This window comes from Staurois parvus, unplaced genomic scaffold (assembly GCF_062004578.1).
Source record: "Staurois parvus isolate SC_StPar_1 unplaced genomic scaffold, SC_StPar_1.0 ptg000020l, whole genome shotgun sequence".
NCBI classification, from domain to species: Eukaryota; Metazoa; Chordata; class Amphibia; order Anura; family Ranidae; genus Staurois; species Staurois parvus.
In genome coordinates, this window is record NW_028317816.1 from 8504930 (window position 1) to 8520501 (window position 15572).

Genomic DNA, 15572 nt, shown 5'->3' on the forward strand with positions numbered 1-15572 from the left:
GATTGTGACATTCACCCACCCCTCAGTTAGCATGCATTCCATTCATTTTTTTATTCAGATTTAAAAATTTGAATTCCCGTCCTTCAATTATACAGACATTCATTGAAGAAGGCAAGTTGAAAAGAACACAAGACATTTACTGAATGAAAGAACTGGAGTGCAAATGACCACTGTGATCTAAGAGCAAACTCAGCACTGGACATTCAGAACTAGACTGCACTGTACAGCCTGTTAATCAAACCCAGGCTGAATGAACACACGCTATAGATTATGGTCTAAAAAATAAAATTGAAAAAAATGAAACCATGACTCACATGTCCATTAACCTTTATTTTCTGCTATTAAATGTGTGATTTTAGTGCTATTTACATTTTTTTTTATAAGTGCAGTTTTGCTTCTGTGACAGTATTTCAGTTATCAATCCTTTATAATTCATTACTTAACTGTGTCTGTTCCTTCAGATTTGCCATTAGTTTCCCTCTCCAGTGCATAACATGGTACAAAGTTATACATTAATTTGTGGGTAGGTAGGACTCCTTCACAGGAGTAAAACATTGTTTCATGCAACACTCACTCACACCTAAAGAAATAAATATACATATACTTTTTAAATACAAAAATATAAAGCAGATGAGCTACTTCTTCCTGGTGACACCCTTCCTTAAGCCGTGACCTAGAAGACAGAAAACATTACACAGTACAGTAATCCATTCCACCACAATCCCTTAATATGGGGCTTCTTGTGGCTACCATCTGTACTCCTAGACAAAATGCATAGAAAAGCAGGTATAACAATGTGCAATGCAATAAAACAATACAGAGTGAATTGCTGGCAACAAGAACCTAAAAAAGATTAATTCCATGACTACATTCAAAGTCTCTCTCAAGCCTAAAGATCCAGATGCCAACCTTTTTGCATTTGTTTTTCCGTGTTCATTGGCAACACGTCAAACAAATTGGGTAAAATGCCAGTGATCCCACTTTAAAAAAAAAAAAAAAAAAAAAAAAAAAAAGTTGGCCATTGGTGTGAAATCTTGTCTTGAATTAAAAGCCCTTCAACTGGCATTTTGATCATGTGGTTACATACCTCTATACATGAAGGATCTGGGGATTTCCCATACATCTATCTCTTCTGTATCAGTTCTTGCTTGTTTTCTTTTAGAAGACTTGCGCGTTCCCTTCTTTTTTGGAGGCTTGTCTACAGTGGGGAAATGCACACACACAACAGACAGATGTAATTCACAGATATTTACATCCTGCCTCTCCCTAATAGGATTGGGGGGGAATTTGACATTTTGGTTAAGCCCCAAAAGCTTACATTTATATTTTAATATGTGTTCTTTGCCTATGTAGAGTAAAGCAACAGGTTCCTACATGAAGAAAGTTCTAGGTAAGCTCAGAGTTGTATCTTCGAATTAGATTCATGGGATGATGAATGACTCCACACCAGAGTCACATGATCCTCTATAACTAGGAAGTATGAAGTATTTCCTGCAGTTCCTGGTTCTGAAGAAGTGGTAAGGATGCAAGTATGTTACTGGAGGTATTCAAAAGCAAACTTGTTTCATCCTTATTCAGCAGAGATTTGCTTTAAATTGGTTCTAAATGTTCCCCCCCCAAAAAAAACAAAAACACCCAAACACAGTATACTTACCTAACCTATCTAAAAACCATTTGATCCAAGAGCAGCAGCCCTGCTGTCTCAGCATTGGCTCCTGCTGCTTTCAATCAAATCAAGTGAAGAGAAAGTGGGGGGGCACAATCCATGCCCGATCTTTGAGAGTATCGCTTTATTATGGGTTGTGCCTAAAGGGTCCCCATCACAAGAGTTATTTTGGGGATATGGCACGTTACAACAATGAACATTTCCCTATAAAATAGAATATCTTATTGCTATGGGGGACAGACAGGAGGACCACCAGTGGGTGATCCCAGAGCAGGTACCACAACATTACAACCCCCACCTTCAATAGGGAAGAGAGGGAGGAGAAAAAAAAAAAAAAAAAAAAGGGAGAGGACACAAACCCCTACAGAGATCTACATATAATCCCTTCCCACCCACAATCTGTATATTACTTTTCTGATTAAATACCCCATACAAAGGCCATGTTAAAAAAAATATAAAATAAATGCTCTCCACCAGCAACTTTAAGACCTTTTGCTTGTCTGGTTGACCAACACCAATTAGAGTACAGAGCTACACTCAGTGGTAATACATTTTATTACTCTTATAAAATACATTTTTAGTAAGATCTCATTTTAGGATCTATAAACAGGCAGATTACATTTTATGGACCATACAAGGCCAATAAGGTCTATAAATATTCTAGCTTGTAAACTATGTCTAGAATGTAATGCATTTTTTCTTGTTTGTGTACAAAAACTTTGTTTCCCCAAAAAGGTATAGAACCCAATGAAAACAAAAACCCAACACACAGAGTACCTTGCTCTTTGATTTTGGCTGTATCTTGCAGATAATATGCAGGTTCTGTGAACTTGGGCTTAGCACCTCTTCCAACCCAGTACTCTTCAACAGTTGCCCCAGAGGTTTTCTTTTGGGATTTTCCTAGTTGAAGCAGATAAGAGGAGTACTGGTTACTTCTGTTTGTACCAGATTTTTCACTACAGGTTTGTCGCAACAAAAGCCACTAATCGTAAACCAATATTACATTTCTTCTGGAATCAATTTCTATATCTAACAATGCATCTTGCAAATATTCAGTTTTAACATTTAAATAGTCCCTTGCTATGGGAAAGAAAATTGTAGTGGCACTCTAGCAATTCCGTTAAATGTTGTGATTTTGAAGAGCATTCTGACTGGTCCATTCCACAGACTGTTAGAAGAATCTTCTTCAATATGGTATTGACACTCAAAATTACTAACTTACCACCCATTTTCTGCTGAGTTTTCTTCAGTTCTGTCACCTCTTGGTATCCTCTCTCAGGCTTCTCATAATTTGCATAGTCACATGCTTTAAGTTTATGCACCTGCTCAAGAGCGTCAGTTAAACTCTTTTTCTTTACTTTAATCTTTTCTCTGACAGGCCACCCAATAAGATGGGCCGGAAAGGCTCCTTTTGGTGGTTTCCACAAAATCCTTTGCTGAGCGATCTGCTTAAAGAAGTTGGTTTTACCAAAGTCCAGCTGCTCACGTGGTAGGTCTTCCTCAAAATAATATTCTTCATCGGTCTCATCTTCCTCAAAGTTGTGCAAGTTTTCTTCCTCCAGTACCCAATATTCTTCAGAATCTTCAGGTTCAGACAAAGATTGACTCTTTCTTGGTTTCTTCTTTACGGAGTAGAGTTTCCGCTTATTTAAACCTCTTATGGGTACTCCAATTTTGCGGCTCTTGCTAGAAACAGCTTTAACATTCTGTCCAATAGAAGGGCCACAGCTTTTCTCATATCGGCTGCTAGAATGCTTTGCTGGGACATCATCCTCTTTTAGAGAGCCACCACTTTGAATTTTCTCCTTTTCTGAGCTTTCAGCACTTCGTCGGAAAGCGTATAAGCCTTTTCGAAGCATATAATCTGGCACAAAATAAGAAACTGAACCATTATCCATGGACGAGCCCTCATCTCTAGATGAAAGCTCCTCAGATGTAATGCTTAATATACTTGGGCGCTTTTGTTTCCTCTGAGACATATACACATCATAGTCATAATTGGTTTCTTGATTTTCAATCCAAGCCACCCATGATGGTGAGGGGACACACTTTTGTACAGCATCCTCTGCCCACACACTTGCATTTGCCACCTTTATTTCTCCATTATATACAGACTGGCTTTGAGCCACTTTTTCAGGACATTTATCCAGTCCAATTAGAAACTCTTCACTTGCTACTTCCTCAGATGCATGGTTTTCCTCTGAATCTTGAGTAACTTGCTGGACATCATAAACAGGACATGAAACAACATGTTCAGCAAGAACAGACTTCGGTTCTTCTAGTGGAATCTTTAGTCTTGAGTTTTGTTTATCTTGATTAGTTGATTCAGGCAGTGGATCTCCGTTTTGCCCAAGAGAAGTCTGGGTTTCTGTTTCATGCACTTTATCAAGGCAGAGTTTAGGAGGTGGCAACTGCTTATGCTCCTCTGTGTTTGTGAAGGATATGCTCTGCACTGCAATATTTTCTTCAGGGTGGGGGCCATACAATACACCCTCACAAAATAGATCACGCTGCACTACATTTTCTGGTATCTCTTTAACTACTGCCACATCATATATTGGTATAGTTTCTTTATAAGACTTCCACATCTGTATGGCAGCAGGAGAACCACTTCCATACTCTATTCTTACCTCCTCTTTCTCATATGCATAGCTTCCTGGAGGCATGTTTCGATACTGTGCTGAATTGCAGGCATTTTTATGAAAGTCCCTTTCTGGCATTGCTGTCACTGGAGACACTGTCATTTCAACACTCTCCGAGTTGTGTTCATTCTCTGTGCTGATGGCAGATAAATGGGAAACGATGTTTCCTTTATCATTCTCTTCTCTTTCTGTGCCTGGGTACTTTTTGGGTATATATTCAGGCTGCCTTGGATCTGTCTGGGTTTCTTTTGTTTCAGTTCTTCTCCCTGGACTGGTGTAGTGCCTAAATCGTGTGGCATGGTAAAACATTGGGGACGGTGGATGGGGATTAAAATAAGGTCTCCGGTTCATTCTCAAATTCATTTGATGCTGAGGGACATAAAATCCAGGATATTCGTGGACTGGGACTGAATAATAGGGGACATATGGATTTCCCCCCCGGAAACCTGGTGAGGAGGAAAAAAAAAAAAAAAAAAAAAAATTAATACGTTTCTAAAGAATTAACCAGTGGTAATCTTCAAATACAAGATTAAGATTAGTCAATATTGTCAAGTCCATTAGGGACACATGAATTTTCAAACAGTTGTATTATACTGCCACCTATAGGAGGTTGGGACTGGCAAAGTGTTAAGCCAGCCCTGTATATAGCCTTGTCCCAGCTTACACGACTGTTTTGTAACTGGGTAACTGCCAAGCAAATGCCAAGGTGGGTTCCAGAATGGAATAAGATTAGAGTATAAACCTGACTAGCTAGTTACCCACTTTATGTATTCTCCTGAAAAGAGTAGGAATCCTAGCGCTAGAACCAAGCTTTTGACCGAGGTCAGAAAAGGAGAAAGGAATCTGAGGAAGCTTCCTCAGAAACCTGAGCTTAACTGCAGTTAAGAGAACCCATCTCCTGCAGTATGCCCCACTAAGGCATCTAGCTTTACACCGTCCCTCCATAGAAGAAATTTTGTAGCAGGGTCCCATCAAGTCCTGTCTGACCATCTAGGGAAATACAGGACTTTCCAGCAATGGCTACTTCCACAAGATCGTTAATGTTCAGGAATTGTGTTCTGGAGAACTCAAGGCGCAGGGCCCAGGTTAAGATATGCCCAGAGGGCTCCTTCCAGGTGGAGGGTGAAATAAAATCTCCCCAGGGGCCAGTAATCATTACCTGGAATATTTTGGTTCAAAATATCATCTTGGTGCCTTGACCAGAAGCCTCTTACTTAAAAGGCTAAAGTACATGCCAACCAACATTGCCAAATTACTATCAAAGGCAGGTTTGTAGAGGCGGCTTCCTTCATAAGACAGATGAGTCACGTCTATGCATGTGGACATAAATACCATGTGAGAAACAAGCTTACAGTATGTAGGCAGGTGCAGGCTGCACTGTACCAATGCTGCAGAGGGAAAGAGTCCGATAAGAGAATTGTCCCCATAGAGGACTAACTGTGTCCATAAAGGAACATAAGCAACGGATTTGATGCCAAATTTCTGTTAGAGCCAAAGCAGTCATCTTACGAGGGGGGAATCTTACATCATTTAGGCTTGCTTTGAGAGAGTGGCTGGATTGGGCTAGAGACCCACTGGTTAGGGACATTTAGTGCAAGAAAGGTTCCTGGCAAATAGGGACAGTGCAGGGGACCTTTGAGGAACTCCTCCCTAGCGAGCCAGATCAGTGATTATACAAGATACCATCACCCCTCCTGCAGAGGCTGTCCCCCAGTAACTTTACAGCAAGTTCCACTACTGAGAGCCATGCTGAACGCGTGACTGTACAACTAACACCCTGCTATAATACAGGATTTTGAAGCCAACACAAGATGGCAGTGTCCTGCAGAACAGTGGCACTCATGCTGAACAGTTCTATGGAACTTGTATCCTAAAATCACAGGACTTTACTGAGGAGCAGTGTAATTAGAAACTACCTTTCCCAGAGGAGCTGGTGTGTGGGCGGGGGCATCCATATGTAAAAGCCAGGGAGACGGGACATGGAGTGAGATCTAGAGAGGAGGGTGTTTATCACTGGAGAGCTGGACCAGGAAGGAGGAGAGAAAAGGGAGGCAAAGAATCTGCTGATCGTTGACCCTGCCATTTGATCCAGAGAGCTGATCTGCCAGCACGTGGCCTGACGCTGAGCTGCAGACGAGACCGGAGAGTTCGAATGAGTCATCTAGAAAGAGAAATATTGCAAGGATCCACCAGAAGCTATTCCTCAGGTGAGTGCGCCAAGCCTTGCCTAGGGAAAAAAAAATCACTGACTCTTGCTCTATAGTTGCCATTTCTTCCACAGTTGCGGGCATCGTATACAGTCACTATAAGTTGCAGCCCATTTCCTTCAGCCACTGTTGCTTAATTACACTTGACACCAGCGCTGATAGGACATCCATCCTACAGGCATTTAAGGGGACATTTGTTACTCCAGGGGTAAAAAGCTCTTATTTCAGGCTACATCCCTGCCATGTCCTGATGGCCCATATAGTGTTCTAGCCTTGCCGGATAGCTCTCATTACTCACTGGGGACTATAAAAACCACCTCAGATTGAAGGTATTGGGTTAGTTTGTGTAAAGCAGGCCTGCTAACACTATTTTTGGTTCTGTGATAAATGTGGTCTGTGTTTAACATTGACACAAGTAACCACTGACTGGTTTATTCCAATCAGTGTGTGACTTTACTTCCTGGTGGTAATCTATTAAGAGTGTACTGTGGAGTCAGCAGGGGTACAGAGCAACAGGGAGCCCAAAAATATTCCAGCAACTTTAAACTACTATATAGCTTCTGCTTTGCTAAGGCCTGTATGTATGTCTAGTCCCTCCGAGCAATAATATTGATTGAGGCCCTGCCTATAAACATGCTGTCACATTTAAAGCGTAAAGCTCCCAATTGTCACTTCAAAGGGTCAGTGAAATGAGAGCCTACCTTGCCGATGGAAGTCTATTAACATGGTTTAGTGTAGGTGGCTCAAAACCAGCTTCTCCAATAGTAGACTGTGGGATTCTGAATTAGATGGTAACAGTGGAGAAAAAAAACCATATCCAGACTCTTAGGACAACAATGAGGGTTGGAGATGAGATTATACAGGGGGGCTGGCTTTACTTTGACAGTGTGCCAACCTCTTGCAGACAGTAGTATAACCAACTGTTTTAGATTTCCTGTGTCCCTCAATGGACAATAATATGTATAGGAGCCTGTTATTCCAGTTGGTAACAGTAGGTACTCATGTGGCAAAGAAGTCTTGCAATATACATACTTTGTTTTGTAAAAAGCTGTATTGACAGCCTCTGACTTCCCCAAACATTTCAGTATATATGAAAAGCAATCTTTGTGAAGAGTTTAGGGGTAAATTTACCTGGTCCAGGGATGCAGTATGGATTGTAAAGTTGGGTAAGGTACCAAGGATTCGGGAAAGGTAGTTGTGCTGTTGGCTGTGCATAAAAGAAGGGCCTCTGTTGTGACGTGGAATACTGCCCACTTTCAGGAGGTGGTGCTGAACTGTTCATTTTTGAAGCTGCTAAAAGAACAGTTGTAAACCAGGCTGTTTACACAATACAGAAAAATAAAACTAAAATGCAGAGACATTTTCACGCATTACATAGAACATGAATCTTTGCCTGCAAAAGTGCCCCTACATAACTGGACCAAAATTACTTTTCAACAATCACATATCTTCTGTAATTTGAAATCAGGACTGGAGGTAGACATTGGCTTTACCAATAATTTCCATATTGTAAACATCATTGCATTGGTGTCACTAGGCTACAGGATACATGACTGTTGGACTGCCAGTTGCTCTGGGAGCAAGGCCACCACAGACCACATTTTTCTTTGTGCACTGTGGGCAAAGATGATACCCAGAGCCCCTGTATCAGTGTGTTTCTATGTTGCAGTTCTGTACTCCAATAAGAAGCACAGGTTGCACCCACTTTATTCCACCCTCCAGACCACTTAATGTTGGTAGCACCCTTTCTTCCTTCCATAGTGGAAGCAGCGCTGGTTGATACTTCATGCTGCATCAGTTTAGATACTACATTGCATCTGAAAGCATCAAATAATGGGTTTGGCTACAAGTCTAGACATGTAAAAGCACCTTCTCTGAAGTAGGCAACTCCAAGCAATAATTTAGCTCTGAATAAAGGAAAGGATTAGCTGAACTGATCAGCCATTAAAAACCTGACAGGGGTTCTAAACCTTTCCTGTTCTAAATAAAAAAAAGTTTCTGCTGGACTTCCAGTTTAAGTGCGCTTCCTAAGCCTAATGTCCACAAGTAGGACATATTTGTTCAGAATATTAGATAAGAAAAAGCATAAGCCTCCACAGACCTAAATAGGTGAGGTTATATTTTGGGTGTGAATGCTATAGGATAGGAGTGCATTGCTGCGGAAAAGTATAAATAGTGGTGAGGGGTAAATTGCTACTTGGAAACAAATATGCCAGATCATTGAGTCACTTTAGAACACTGCTGATTGAGGAAACAGGTTGATGTGCAGTGTGCTGTTACAATGTGTGTATACCTACATCTCACTGCATGGTCATGGCATGGTTCTTTTAAACAACTTGCAATGACTGCAGTCTCTAACACATGTAAAAAGATGACAGGTTAGTGACTAACCATGTCTTCTAAACAGCCACACCAGCAACTTCCTGTGGGCTTTGTTCAGCATATATAGCCCTTTTTCTTGTGTCCTAGGTCTCGAATGATCCTAGCAATGCCAGTTAGGGCTCATGTACACTGCAACTGATTAACTCAAGTTTAGCTGTTTGTTTTTTTCAGCAGCCCCTGAACTCACCCTAATGTTTTCCTATGTGTCCATGTACACATCTTCATTTACAGGCATTTGAGTTTACCATTTTTTTTAACGCAGAAAACTTGGGTTCAGCAGTTGATTTGATCAGAGTTTCAAAAAGCAGCAAATCATGTTTATAAGCATTTGAATTTTTTTTTTTTAAAACTCTTCCAGTTCCCAATGCTGTCCAGAGCCTTTTTCATCATGAAAAAAAATGGATGCAAAGCGGTTTCAAGATACTCAAATGGACAAAACACTGAACACAGGATGTTCCTACCAAGCTTGTCACATTGTATTGACCAACTCACACCTCTCCCACCCTTGGAAACAAAATGTTAATGACCATTCACACATCAAATTCCTCATAAAGACCCCCTGCCAGGGGGCCTTAATGACTCACTCCACCAAACACCTTTCCCACCCTTGGAAACAAGAAATGTTATTGAGCAACTCACACCACTTACTGCTCCCTCTGAATCAGTCTGAAATAGTTAATAATTTACCACTTTTCAGTGCATTTGGGAGGTTCTCCTGTGCTTATCTTTAAAACCTGTACAGACAGGCATGTAAACTTTCATTGCTGACCGCTTGAAAACAGAAAATTTTTCCACACTTTTCCTTTCCTGGTGCCTATCCAGGGCAGCATGACAGGTATGCTACCATGGAAGCAGCAGGAAAAGCTATTTGCCTGACTCCCCTAAAGGGACCATTACCCAGTCCTTTGAGGGCAAAAGAACATAATCATTGGATTTGAGACCTATCTGCAGTAACTGAAGAATCCCACAATGGATCATTAAAAGCTAAAACACCACTGTTGATAAATTAGTAGGTGCAGTTGAGACCCTGTATAAATTATATATAATCAGAAAGTGTTGCCATTGAGATTGAAATTGTCTGAAACTTGCATGTGTATGGCCAGCAATTGTGTGAGTGTGAACAAAACATAAATTATAGGATACACAGGCCTCTAAAACTAAGCACAAGCAAAAATATATTTGAATACCTTTTTCTGAACATGGGATACAAGCCCAAGGTATTATGAAGAAAGAAGGCCTCATGCACACTGAACATTTTTTTCAGCTGCTCCTAGGGACATGTGCTTTTTTTCTGCCACTAAACACCCATGCATGTGAGCTTGGGTCTATGTACACATGGCATTTAGTGGCAGGGGCATTAGAGAGAGAAAAAAAAAAAAAAAAGTAAACTACACCTAGTACATCCATGAGCATTTTGGCAGAAATAAATGCTCGGTGCCTGTAAACACAACTCATATTAATGCTAGGCACATTTTGCACTTTAGCATTCATGTCAATGGCCAGAAAAAAATTTATTCTGGCCAACATAATGAATACCTAAGCACATGACACATCAAAACATGTTACACGCTTTTAAAAGCATTATATATTTTATTTTTTTCCCCCAAAACACTGCTGCCAGGAAGAAAGGCTTCTAGGAGAGTTGCCAAAACATCCTGTATGCATGAGGCCCAAAGGTTCATAGAAACCAAGCTATATACCTGTTCAGTCAAAAGCCACTAATATCTTTAATAATTACTAAATTTCTTAATGCATACCTACAATAGAAAACTGAACCATGCACTTTTTAAAAGGAGTAGTCGCTCTAAAAGAAAACTAGAGCCTTACAAACATTTCCTACACTTACCTGATTACATCCCACAGCACAACTAACTTTCCACTACTCCTTCAGCACCTGATAGAGGTTTTATAAATTAGCCAGCTCTACCTGACTTGCCAATTAGTTAACACATGAAGATAATGGACTATGCATGGGGCTGGTAAGCAGAAACAATGGTGGTATGGTTGATAACAGTGGATCTGGGATTTCTTTAAGCCTGGGTTCACATACATGCAGTGCTGTATATCGTATGTGATTCGCACAGGAACTGCACCGCATTCCTGTGCAAATCACATGCGATTTGTGTGCGGTGTGATTGGAGCCATACAATTTGTATGGCTTTAATCACACCACACCAAAAATGTGCAGGACCCTTTTTTGGGTCCGCACTAGAATCGGATCGCATGGGTATTCACACCTATGCAAACCGATTCTGCACATCTCACCGCGTTTTGCGGACCGCTTTCGGGGTGTTCTTAACTTAACATAAACACCCGCAGCGATTCGCATGAACGGGGTGTGATTCTGATGCGGTGCAGAATTCGCACTGAAAACCCCATGAATTCCGCACTGCATCAGTGTGAACTAGGGCTCAATGTAAAAGTGCATTTTTCAGTACTAGTGTATATTTAAATGTTTAAAAAAAAAAATCAAAGAAAAAAACTTGCATGATTTCACTGTCAACTAAGTGCAGTCATGTATTAAATGTACAATATAACTTCAAGATATATGAAACTGGAGTAAAAAAATGGAATGGAGGTGTTGCTTATAGCAACTAACCAGAGTAAATGTAAAAAAGTAAAACCGTAGCTGTTAAGGGCAACAGCTCTTTTGCTCTATATGTTCCACTCAGGGGCGGACTGACAACTCATGGGGCCCCCGGGCAATAAGGGATCATGGGGCCCCTGTGTCCTTGCCCAAACTCAAATAAGCCTATGAAAAAAGGTATTAGGGGCTTCTCAAGGGGCCCCCTACTGACCCCGGGCCCTCCGGCAGTGCCCGAGTTTCCAAATGGTCAGTCTGCCCCTGGTTCCACTAGTCATAACTCAGCTGCTCTGCAAAACTTGGGCTCAGTAAGTTGCTCAGTATTTAACCTTTTACCTTAAGGTGACATTAAATTCAAAATATTTCTGCATCAATTGTTCAAAAATGCCAAGTATACAACTGCTCTGTTTTGTTTTTTTAAGTTTCATATCATTGTTTTCTGGCTTCTTTTTTTTGTGCACACTCCCTATCCTCACTACCACTAGTGTAGAGCGAGCGGTGCCATTAATTCTGGTCACATGATCTGCTCTATGTATATTACAAATCCCATAGCACTGAATGGGAGGCCAGCATAAAAGGATGGCTATATTTACACACAAGGGGGGCATGGAGAACAACTGTAGCCACCCTTGAATAGGAAGTCTAAAGAAAGCAGAAAAAAAGCTTGCGTTTGAGAGATGAAACATAAGAAGGGGGAAATAGAAGGTTTTATTCTACCTATATTTAAACATATTGCATTTATTTTATTTTATAAAAAAAATGTAAGAGTAGGTTTTTTTTTTTATACGTAGCTTATGTTGCAACATTTATTCTGAAGCAGTTCCAGTTTTACCCACAAGGGGGAGTTTATGATGTACCCTGGAATCTGACCTATCTACATTTAAATAAAGAAAAAATGCGTAAATATGACGCTTTTGCAAATATCAGTGTGTTACACTTTAAAAAATAGAAATCTTATTTTCTGTGTTTTGGGCAAAAGATTAACACCACCAATAAATGACTCACAGTCAGCATTCTTTTTTTCTGCATGAGTACAAGGTATTCGGTAAGCTTGAACATTTATTTAACCACTTCCCGAGCACGCTATAGCAGATATACTGCTACAGGGTGGCAGGACTCCGCAAAATCACGTATATATACATGATTTTGTATTTCCGGGTAGGGGGCTGATGCAATGGAGATGTCAGGAAATTAAAATGATGGTATGTATTAACCACTTGCCCTCCAGAGGATTTACCCCCCCCCCCCCCCTCCTGACCAGGCCATTTTTTGCAATACGGCACTGCGTTACTTTAACTGACAATTGCGCAGTCATGCAACGCTGCACCCAAATGAAATTTATGTCCTTTTTTCCCACAAATGGAGTTCTCTTTTGGTGTTATTTGATCGCAATTTAATTTTTTGCGCTATAAACAAAAAAAGACCAACAATTTAAAAAAAAAAACACAATACTTTTTGCTATAAAACATATCCAGTAAAAAAATTTTAAAAATCTAATTTTGTCATAAATTTAAGCCAAAATGTATTCTGCTACATGTCTTTGCTAAAAAAAATCCCAATACATGTAAATTAATTGGTTTACGTGAAAGTTATAGCATCTACAAATGGCGGTATATATACTGGGATTTTTATTTATTTATGTTTTTTTATACTAGTAATGGCGGCGATCAGCAACTTATAGTGGGACTGTAGCGGGCATTCTGACACTGGGTGGGAATTGACTAACTGCCACTGACATCCCCAGTGACACTAATACAGTGATCAATACTAATAAAAAGCACTGACACTGTACTAATGGCACTGGGCAGGAAGGTTAACATCTGGGGTGATCAAAGGGTTAACTGTGTGCTGTGTGTGTTTTACTGTGTGCTGTGCTTTACAGTGTAAGCGTGCAGAGCAATACAAAGCAGAGTGCTTGAGCTGACGGGAGAGATCTGTATTGTTTACATACAGACCTCTCCCCCGTCAGTGAAACTCGGTGATTGCTGGATGGTGGCGGGGAATCTCTGTCAGGCACCCGGTAATCGACAGCTGTAGCTGCCAATGCAGTGCAGGTAGGGCGCACGCGCGCCCCCCTACGAGGAAGTGCAAAGTCATGTATATATACACGTGGGTTTGCGCAGCCCTGCCACCCTGTAGCAGTAGTTCTGCTATAGGGCGGTCGGGAAGCGGTTAATAATAACGGAAAGCTACAGAGTGCATACATACAATAGCCAAAAGCTAAAACAGCAATATAAACCAGACCCAGGTGGCAGAGTAGTACTCATAAGGATGAGTGTCACCACAACCCTGGAGTCCTTAAAGTGGTAATCAAGCCAAAACCAAAAATGTATTATATTGCAGCTTACCAATCATTAGATGTGGTGGCTGCATTAGTTTTATTTTTTTAGGCTTTTCTCCTTCTCCTTTTTTCACCTGGTGATCTGGCCAGTAACATACCTCCAGTATTAGTGAGACACCACTATCGAGAAATTAGCACAGGACACAGCAGACAGCAGGATTGTCAGTCTGGGGTGGGAGTGTTAAATGTATTAGCAGATTTGAACAAAATAACAAATTGAAGCAAACCATAGCTCACACTTTATAATCAGTAACAAAAAATGTTTTTTTTCCTTGGGGGATAAAGGTTTTACAGGATAAATAAAAGCTGATCATTTTAACCACCTCTGCCAGCAGTAAATGGATGGTTTAATCGATGTTAAACTGATACATTCTGCTGGAGAGCTTGAGCTTCTGAAAGAAAGCCTAAAAAAGGAAAATTAATATAGCCATCACATCTAAGAATTGGTAAGATGCAATATAACCACTCAAGGACCAGGCCTTTTTCTGACGCTCTATGTTTAAAAATAAAAATCAGAAATTTTTGCTTGAAGATACATGGGAGATCAAAACCAGCACACCTCTGCTGACAGGAGAGAGATCTGTGTTGTTTACATACACAGATCTCCCTTCAGTAACTCACTCCACCGATCTCTGGGTCCTGGCCATAAATTGCTGGCCAGGACCTGGCGATTGACATGTAAGGGAGCCAATGACAACGCAGTTAGGCGCTCAGCCCCTAATCGGAAAAGCAGAATTACGGATATATACGTGATTTTTCACAGAGTGGCCGCCCTGTAACAGTAACGCTACATGGGTTGGCCAGAAAGTAGTTAAATATTTATAAAACCAAAAACTTTTTTTTAAATTTTAGATGAAGTAGCGAGTGGTTAGAACCCCTGTAAATGTGGTCTGTCACCCTATTTGTCCTGGTGTCCATTGTCACTGAAACTAAAAGTGAGGGGAAATCTAAAATGTTAGCGTTGTTGCCAAAATAAGATGGGAAAGAGATACAGCCAATACATTATGCATTTCTTAAATTTCAACCAACTGGTTGAATGAAAGATAACACCTCAATTTCCACATCCACACATTCATCCATCCATCCACCAGCCTGCCCCTACATGGATCAAAATGTCCCCGCTGAACCAGGCAAATTTTGATCTGTGTATGGCTGGCTTAAAACTTCCAATAAGGACACTTGTTCAGGTGATAAATCTCTGAGGGTAATTCCACCTCACTTTGTAGAGAGTCCTGGGAGTCGGGGCTGTCCACGACACACTCCCTTGAGGATATGTCATCCGGGGATCACAAGAATGCAGAGAATAGCACTGTTGTCACTATGGGCATGGTTTTCTGCAGCACACCAGACATGTCCACCATCAAAGCAAAGGATATAAGGATCCTGAGACTTCCTATGATGTACCAGAAAAAAAGCTGAATTGAGACTGGATTTACATTGATGCAGCATATTATTTGTTTGAATGCACTAAAGCACAAAAAAGGTGCATGCAGCATTTTCATTCCTAATGTAAGATTAAAGTATTACTAAACCCAGGACCCGGCATTCACTATATCTGGTCTCCCACAGTACACAGAACATGGAAATGCAATTATTTTAGTATAATATAAACTGCTAAATACCTTTTCTCATCAGCAGTTAGAGCAGTCTTGTGACTTCTATCAGTGTTCAGCAGGGCACTGGTTAAGCTTGTAGGAGGAGTTTTCTTTCTGCTCTAGGAGGATGCAGAACCCTTGACCTCTGTCTGAAC

General features: G+C 40.7%; 1 protein-coding gene across 1 annotated transcript in view; it reads right to left on the reverse strand.

Moving 5' to 3' along the window:
• Positions 1-310: 310 nt before the first annotated feature.
• The window catches only part of LOC149472818 (uncharacterized), a 34122-nt gene continuing 18860 nt past the window's right edge, over positions 311-15572 (reverse strand). Inside the window, exons 2-6 of the mRNA XM_089687250.1 lie at positions 7647-7808; positions 2889-4754; positions 2444-2566; positions 1088-1198; positions 311-673 (exon numbers count right to left, since the gene is read on the reverse strand). Of these exons, the coding sequence (XP_089543376.1) occupies positions 636-673; positions 1088-1198; positions 2444-2566; positions 2889-4754; positions 7647-7797 (2289 nt within the window). The 5' untranslated portion in view covers positions 7798-7808 and the 3' untranslated portion in view covers positions 311-635. The remainder of the gene's footprint in view (positions 674-1087; positions 1199-2443; positions 2567-2888; positions 4755-7646; positions 7809-15572) is intronic.